Below are 9,475 nucleotides of genomic sequence, written 5' to 3' on the forward strand. Positions count from 1 at the left end.
CTCGTGCTAGGTAGGGATGGGAATATACATTTAAGGATCACTACCCTGGGCGATGTGGGATGTCACAATCCACCCCCCTTAGGGGCCCGACGTCCTCGTCGGCACACACGCAGCCAGGGTTAGGCTCTGATACCAAATTGTCACATCCCGGCCCGGGGCGGATCACTTCCCGGGCCCGACTCCACCACCGTAGCACGATATTGTCCGCTTTGGGCTTACCATTCCCTCACGGTTTTGTTTTTGGGAACTCACGAGCAACTTCCCAGTGGGTCACCCATCATGGGATTGCTCTAGCCCCCTTTTCGCTTAACTTCGGAGTTCCTACGGAACCCGAAGCCAGTGAGCTCCCAAAAGGCCTCGTGCTAGGTAGGGATGGGAATATACATTTAAGGATCACTACCCTGGGCGATGTGGGATGTCACATATGTATTAGGCACATTTTGTTAAAATTATATATATGCTTGCAAATAATTTCTCTATATTTTTATGTAAAATAATATGTAATTAATTAATTTTGAATCAATTGGCTAAAACCATTTATTTATTTTGTAGGTAAATTATTTTTCATGTGATAATACATATGTACTAGCCATATTTTGTTATTATTGTATAGAGTGTGCAATCAATCGACATGTAAATTATTTTGCATGTAGGTAAATTCTTTTATATATATATATATATATATATATATATATATATTGCAAAATATTGGTATTTAATTAATTTTGAATAAAATAATATTTATTTATTTTGTAGGTAAATTGTTTTGCATGTATCATTACATAATTTACTAGGAACTTATATTGTTATTATATATGTGCAAAATAATTTACCTATTTTATATTTAAAATATTGATAATTTTGAATAAAATAACTTTTTTTTATATTTGTAGGATATACTAATTTACTTGTTAGCATCATGTGAAAACAACTCTATAAGGAACATTGGTATCTTGTAAATTTTTGTTATTGAATGCATAGGAATCATGACATTTAAATTTTTTTCCAAATCCCCATAAAGTATTTGAAGATATTTAATTGAATGAAATAATGTAAAATAAATGTAGATAATAAGTGAGAGACCCAAAAAATAAAAATTTAGACATCCAAAAATAAAAATTTTGCAAAGTCAAACTTAATTATGGATATTGCTTAGTTGGAGCCTAATCATTGGGTTTTTATTAGAAAAGTTTACCATGATGGGTTATGGTTAAAGTGTGACAACCCGTTCCAAATTTTACGTTTTTATTTTATTTTAAAAGCGCGAATTTACTAAATTGCCCTAGAGGCAAGGGATTTGACTTATGTTGACCATCGTCTAGAGGGACGTATGACTTATTCTTTTAACATATTCTCATAATACTCGTGGATGTGAACGCATAGGTAAAAGCCGTTTGCGAGTCCGGATTATAAAGGTATAGTTACGGACGTTTGAAATTGGTTATTTAAAAGTAGTTAAATTGTTTGAACTCCCACCTTGTGGGAAGACTAACCAATCAGCCTTTAAGCAAGAAATTAAGGGACCAATCAGAAAAAGAAAGGGAGGACCAATCAGAAATTGAGGAGAAGAGAGAGAGAAGCTGGCAGCTTCCCCAAAACCCAATCCAAAACGACATGCACGACCACCCATTTTCCGAGGCCTATTCCAGCCAACTCTGGTGGAGTTTTTCGATGCCACCATCACCATCTTGAAGCTCTCATTCCCCTCTACAAAACCCACCCAAGAACCACCTTGATTAACCATGGTATGGGGCGGTTTGAGGTCACGAAAGTTGACGAAAATCAATGGTGCTCCGGCCACCCTTTTCGATTTTCCGGAAAATCGGCAAAGCGATGGCCGATGCCACCACTTGGGCTTTGTAGCCTATCATCCCAGGAGAAAAACCCAACCAACCTTGACCCCGTTGGACCACCGTAGACGACGAATCGACGTCGGGAAGTTTTAGGCACCCGCCGGCTTTGTGGGAAAAATTGACCATCTTCCGTCCACTTTTGGACTTCGTGGCAGGTATGAAAGTTGCTCCACTCACTGAGATCTTCATTTTTGTGAAGTTTGAGAATTTTTGGAAATAGTTGGATTTTCTGGCGAGTCGGGACGGCCGACCGCCACCCGCGGCAGTGCGTGGCCAGTGGGCCGCCAATGTTATTTTTAGGCTATGTCGAATGTCTTGAATTCAGTTTTTTTATTTGAATGACGTAGGTTGATCATTGGAACCTAAATTTGTTACGATACGTTACTTGATAAAAATGTGAATCGACGATCCGACCGTTGGATCGTCACCAAAATTGGATACATTATAATACGTAATATTTAAAGATCATAGGAATTTATGGATTGGGAATCTGACTTACGGATCTTCCTGAATTGGATTTGTAAGTTAGTAAAATAAATGTTCACGGCCACTTGTTTTAGGCAAGTGGCGGAGATCCGACCGTTGGATCGTAATGAAAATTTAATATGTTATTCTAGAAACATATTGTGGATCGTTGGAAGTTGCGGATTGGAAATCTGATATGCGTATCTTTCGGGTCAAGTTATACAGGGTTGTAAACCCTACCGTCGATCTTTGATCGACGATTGACTTGTGGTCAATGGGTCTCAAACTATTTTAGAATGTCGTTGAGGTTGTGTTTTATGTGAATTACGTATTCTTCATATAAGAGTTCTGAGATGTGATTTGATAATTGGTCACAGGGACCAATCATTCAGGACGCCTCGATGTGTGCGCTAGAGAATCATAGCGTGGACTCCAGGTGAGTGGATATTTTCCTTTTTATCGTACATATTGTTGAGAGTTCTATCGACACTTTTAAATTGATTAGGTATATTACCTTCGTATAATTATTGTGAATGCTTGAAGTACCTATATGAACTACGAATGGCTTGATCCCTGTTTAGGGTACGTAGGCAGTCTAACGAGACGTTAGATGCAGCCATAATATATTTGAGACAAAAGCCTTATTTGGGAAATTGAGTAATGCGAAGGAAATTTGGTAAAGACAAGTTTTAGTTTTGTGAATTAGTTGGTTAATTAGTGTTAATTGGGTTGTTATGGATAATTATCCCTGAAAATAAGTAGTTCGGGAGTAGGGCGTTATTGATTGTACATTTCACACCGTATTGTTTATAATTGAAAATGCTACAACATGGTTGAGTATTAGATTGCATCATGGTATATCCATATGTATATTACTTGCATATAATTATTGGGAATGCTTTCAAGTGCAAAGGTAGACGCAGGACACCCAGGTAAGCTTCAGGTGAGTACATGTTGATGTTAGTGATGGTAGTAAGTACGATTGTGTTGAGATATAGTATAGCTCATAAACCTGCACCCCGGTGTTAGTGCTCTCGCCCGTGGCCAGGGCACAGTCCTTCATGTGATGTTCACCTCTCGCACCTTACGCTCACCTTGGATTCAAGGTAGGTGCACAGTCCTGTCGTACAGACCACTTTAGGTGGTTCCGACTCGTAGGTGACCCGCGATTATTCGCCCAGTCTTCACGTGATCGTAGCATTTGAGCGTATTTATTTACACCCAGTCCTGTCGTACAGACCACTTTAGGTGGTTCCGACTCGTGTGCAGGTATACTTATTGAGCTATTGGCTAGCCAGGATTGATGAGATATGGATAAGTCGTACAGGTCACTATAGGTGACTCCGACTTATATGCTAGCCAGGATTGATGAGATATGGATAAGTCGTACAGGTCACTATAGGTGACTCCGACTTATATGCTAGCCATGATTGATGAGATATGAATAAGTTGTACATGTCATTTTAGATGACTCTGACTGATGTATCACTTTGTATTGATTAAATTCATTTGGCATACTTATTAATGTATGATAGAGTTGATGGCAACCCGTGGTTTTGATCATTTCTGAGCATGGTTTGGATATATGTATATATGTTGTACTGTCCTATAGAAAACAATAAGGGGATTACGGTGAGGGGTTATTACTGTTAGAAAGGTAATAGTTTTGGGAAACTTGGTTTTACAGCTTACTCACACTTTTTGTTTTGTACCCCTTCAGGTTTTAATTGCTGAGTTCGTATCGACGAGGATATATATAGCTAATCTTAGTTTTGGTGGCTACTTTTAAAGGTATGATTCTTACCCACACTACGGTACCTTATTTATGCTCTGACATCGCGTGTGAAATGGGTTCGCTCCCACTCGTAGCGCAACTTAGACACTTTTAGATTCAAATTTATTCACTTTTTATACACTATCACATTTTATGGCTTCGTCACCTTCCAGGTGTCGGCCAACACAGCTCGATTCAGGGTCCAAGTGGACTTTCTGGGTCAGGGTGTGTCATAAAGAAAATTGAATTCCAAAGGGTGTACTCATATTTTCAGTAATTTTAATTGTCCCTACCTGAATTTCCCTATTTAAAATGTTTATATGATAATAAAAGCGAAATAGATAGAATGAGCTTTCAAGATTTAAATAACGGTACTAAATTTTGTAAAATTAAACAGACGCAATGATTGCTACGTGACTTTAGACAAAATACCCAAAAAATAAATTTAAATAACGCAATTCCAGATAAAGGTTATGGACCCGACGGTTCAGTACGAGGCTCCTTAAAACGACAGGGAAATTTTGGTGCAAGTTAGCAGACTTCATGGAGTGAAGGTGCAATCTGCGCGGTGGGTGGAGGATTATAAATTTACAAGATTAGGGTTTTAATGTGTTTAGACCATCTTCAACCTTGGTTTATAACCTATTTTTCCCCTTCTATTCACCCTCCCCCCCAAAAAAAAATCCACCCCAACCCAAGCTTAAAATTGGATCTAAAACCTAAAACCTAAAACAAAACCAGATTTGCCCCAGGATTAGTGGAGCTAGCCCACCATATACGTATATTTTATTTAGTATTATATTTATAAATTCATTGAATCCAACAGTTAAGATCTAATTTGATCAAAGTCAACGGTAAAAACAAAAATTTAATGGTCCAAATTTAAATCTAAAGGCTAAAGTAATTAAAAACAAATCTTTTATGTGTTTCATATTTTTTCATAGTGTTTAACGAGTTTCATGGTGTAACATCCCACATCGCCCAGGAGAGTGGATCATGTAAGCCTTATATGTATATTCCTATCCTTACCTAGCACGAGGCCTTTTGGGAGCTCACTGGCTTCGGGTTCCATCGGAACTCCGAAGTTAAGCGAGTAGCACGCGAGAGCACTCCCATGAGTGGTAACCCACTGAGAAGTTCTCGTGTGAGTTCCTAAAAACAAAACCATGTGGGCGTGGTCGGGGCCCAAAGCGGACAATATCGTGCTATGGTGGAGTCGCGCCCAGGTTGTGGTGAGGGCTCGGGCCAAAATGTGAAAATTTGGTATCAGAGCCGAACTTTGGCCATGGTGTACCGACGAGGACGTCGGGCCTCTAAGGGGGGTGAATTGTAACATCCAACATCGCCCAGGGAAGTGGATCATGTAAGCCTTATATGTATATTCCTATCCCTACCTAGCACGAGGCCTTTTGGGAGCTCATTGACTTCGGGTTCCATTGGAACTCTGAAGTTAAACGAGTAGCGTGCGAGAGCACTCCCATGATGGATAACCCATTGGGAAGTTCTCGTGTGAGTTCCCATAAACAAAACCGTGAGGGCGTGATCGGGGCCCAAAGCGGACAATTTGCCGACTATTTGGCACCACTGACTATTTGGTTTTATTGCCGTGTTGACATTTGCCGAGTTTTTCATTAGCGTATGTTTTAAGATGTGAAAATTTATGTTTCAATTTTATACTATCTCATGATGTTCTGAATAAACATCTCTTTCTAAACTGAAAAATGTCACTTGAGTCAATACGTCGAATGGTACACAACTATTAGACGTTCCGGTTCAATAGTATATAATGTTCATGCTTCAAACATGTCTTACTGACTCGAGAGTGTATATACGAGCCTTCCCATTCCTTTATATGGCCTATTTATCGTTCATTTATTTTGTTCCGAATCTAGCTAAGATTTTCGATGATCAGAGATGATATAAAACCGGTTATATGACAAAATCTCTTGTCGACTTTCCATGAGCGAGGGAGATAAAATTCATTGATGCCGCAACCGTGTCAATTACTGACAGGCCAGAGCTTGCCCCACACTTTTAAATGAAACTTCCGGTTTCATATCCACCATCAGTACCAGATTGTTAAAGCACATTTCCATCTCTACCAATTCATGAAATTCAACGGCAAAAATTGGGAATATAAGTAAACATATGCCACATTATTGAACCACACTAGATTCTGAAATTTAAAAGAAAAAATTGCTCACCAAAACAATGAAAATAGAGAAAAAGATGGCTTATTCCGAACGCAATGAAAATTGGATTCATGTAACGAAAGTTACAGACAAGCAAAAATTTCAAGTTACAACAGAAATTAAAACTTATTAACTGAAACACGAACATATTACTCTAACCAACTTATTCAAAATCACACAAGCCCAAAAGATCGTCGCAATTCTCGAGACAGCGCGAGTATATACCAAGTTTTCTTCAGTCTTTCGTCATCGAATTTTGTTGCCCATCTTCTCCTTCTCCTTTAAAAACAAGAAAAAAGACAATAAACAATTGAGTTTCGGCAAAGAGTTTTGAAATAATAATATCATTAAGCCACTGAAAAATATAAACCATAAAATATTTACCTTTTTCTCTTTTCCTTATTTTCGCAGACTAAAATATTAAAATTTCCTAGATAATAGAAAAGCAAAGGGCAAAATAATTTAGTAAAAATATTATTTTTATTGCTATTAGTAAATCCGACCCTTACATCAAAAACGTGGAAGGGATCAAACGGTTGTTATGCTCTACCATTAGAGGGTCATATACGATATTTCACTTAACCTAACAGTCAAAAGTAAAAGTACAAGAAAAATCCAAAAATTATCAAAATTTTACTGCTCATCTTCCATGACGGAAGCCAAACCAGTCACGATCTTTACTCCGGTCACCGACGATCTCTTGGGCTTCAGCTCCGGCGGCTTCCATTCCTTCACTACCACCGCATTTTCCTCCTCACCAGAACTTGCCGACATCTCAAACACCGACTCGCAGCCCAACTCATCATCCTCCCGCGAGTTCTCGCCCTGACTCTGTCCCAACTCGCCAGCCACCGGAGCCTGAGTCGAATCGGAAGGCGCCGGCGTAGCTCGACTGTGAGGAGACAGCCACTTGGCCTTGATGTATTCCGCTTTCCTCCACGGCGGAACGTGCATCCCCTTCTTTTTCAAGCTTTGCTTAGCCGCCTCCGACACCACCGCGATGATCCGCCACAGCCGGTCGGGTTTCCCGACGAAGATGTACGGAAGCGTCTGGAGAATCGCCTTGTAGCTCTTCGACGGCCGTGCGATCTCGAATTCCGATCTGAAATCGACGTCGATCAGCAGTCTCTCTCCTTTGACGATCACGTCAACGTAATCATATTCTCCTGCAAAAAAATTCAGTAAATTTTAGTCCTGATAAATTCCAACAATTCCAAGACGGCGTCGTATGGATCGATATATTTGGAAGGCGGAAAGAGAAGTACCGGCGGGATAGGAAGGAGCTTTTTCCCAACGAGATTTGCAAACCGACGCGTCGTATCCGAGAGCTAACAGGCTATCAGAAACGACGGTTCTGCAGGTGTCGTCTTTCCGCTTGCAGCAGGCCTTGTTTTTCTCAACGATCTTCGCCGCGTCGGCTAGCAAGTTCCTCTCGCTCACGCTCTGGCACGAAACCAAACCCTGTGGATAAACATTTTCGTATCAAAACGAAGTCGTTTTTTGGCTGTTGAAACTCCGGAGAATCAAATACTTTATTTACCTTCAGAAGCTCGCATGCTTCGGCAGAGGATGCCACGTTGGAGTCGCCAAAACCGCCAAACAGCTCCGATTCGTCTTCCGAACTGTCGTTGCCGTTGAAGCAGTTGCAGCGGTTCCGGCTGCACCGCGCCACAGCCGATGATTGCTTCTCGGTGCTGTCCTCGATGAAATTCTGGACCATCTTCGTCAAGCACATCGAACTCGGCTCGAACTCGGCCGATCCTCCGCTGCCGCCTCCGACGACGCCGTCCTTGTTGAAATGCGGCTCCTCGCTTCCGACGCCGGCCTTCTCTGCCGCAGCAGAGTTTTTCAGTACGTTCGTAAACGGCCGCTCGAAGAGCCGCTTGAGCCGCGACTTCGCCACCACCGGCTTGACCGGCTCGAACCGAGTCAGGTCTTCAGGACTCGTGCGAAAATCGATCGGTTGGATTTTCATTGAAAAAGGCATGACCGGCGTGATCAAGTTCACGAGAAAAAAGAAATCAGAACCTCCGATCGTCTTCACATAGTCCCTCCATTTCCACAAGGTTAAAGCTTCCTCTCAAGCTTAATCAAAAAAAATTAAGCCTAATTCTCTACCTAATATACTAATCAATTTTCTCTCCGCAATCAAGTTCAAAATCCGAGAACAAAGAGTTAAAATTTTACATTTAAAAAAAAAACCGAAATTACAAAATTCAAACCCCGAAAGCAAAAGGCAGAGGGTTCTAATGCCGATACATCGATCAAACACCTTCACTGACAACTCCACAGCATCTTCTCGCAACTGAGATCGACGAAGCAGAAATCAAGAAAAAAATTGGAAAAAAATAATCCGGATAAAGCTAAATTCGAGGCTCCTGAGCGAGATGAAAAACAAGTAGCAAGTACCTTTTAATATCCAATATTATATAGTTTCCTCTGCCTCCAATTTGCCAAACAGAGTATGGAATAACTTCAAAACTCTGCCAGGTAAAAGTCGCTTTTGCGTAGGATTTTCTCTGGAAATGCGGTTAGGGTTCCCGAGATAAGCGAAGGCACGAGAACGTCATGATGCTGCTGCTGGTATCCTCAATTCCGAGACCATCGGCCGCCGGAAACTCCATTTTCCGGCACTACCTGTTCCCGTTCGCCGGCGAGAAACCTAGAAATTTCTAGAGAGAGAGAGAGAGGTGAAAACGAAATGAGAGCTGCTTCCTCTGTTTATGGTTTTTTGTTGTTACGGAGGCAAAAGAGCAGAAGGTGTGACCTATAAAAAGAGCAGCTGCTGACTGAGACTTCGGTCCTCCACGTGGATATCCTTCGTGGCAAAGTATTCAATCCGTCGAGGGTGGGTACGTGTCGTAAGCGCGAACTGGGCTCGTTAAGCTGTCGCCGTTTGGTGCTGACACGTACTGGTTTTGTGGCTACGTGGCGACATGGTTCCGCATTTTATGTCAAAAAGACCCTCGGTATTTGCTAATATTACTGGTGTGCGGTGCTTGTTTTGGAGGCTCTCGTGATACGGGCGCTCTCAATCCCAAAACCGCCTTCAATATGATCGAAATACAAAATGGTACACAATATATTATTATATAAATAGTAAAATATGCATATTGAAATGTTAATAATTTAAAAAATATAATTTTTCATTATTTATATAAAAACACGTAATATATCATTCGTATACCGAT

The 9,475-nt window shown here is 40.8% G+C and overlaps 1 protein-coding gene across 1 annotated transcript; it reads right to left on the minus strand.

Annotated features, from left to right (window-relative positions):
- Window positions 1–6,424: 6,424 nt before the first annotated feature.
- On the minus strand, window positions 6,425–9,004 carry LOC137716133 (uncharacterized). The gene is made up of 5 exons (XM_068455534.1): window positions 8,694–9,004; window positions 7,825–8,589; window positions 7,550–7,745; window positions 6,922–7,450; window positions 6,425–6,563 (listed from the first exon to the last, which is right to left on the minus strand). The coding sequence occupies exons 2-5, from the start codon at window positions 8,269–8,271 to the stop codon at window positions 6,458–6,460; spliced, it is 1,278 nt and encodes a 425-aa protein (XP_068311635.1). The 5' UTR covers window positions 8,272–8,589; window positions 8,694–9,004; the 3' UTR covers window positions 6,425–6,457.
- Window positions 9,005–9,475: the final 471 nt, after the last annotated feature.

The sequence above is a fragment of the Pyrus communis genome, chromosome 14, assembly GCF_963583255.1.
Source record: "Pyrus communis chromosome 14, drPyrComm1.1, whole genome shotgun sequence".
NCBI lineage: Eukaryota > Viridiplantae > Streptophyta > Magnoliopsida > Rosales > Rosaceae > Pyrus > Pyrus communis.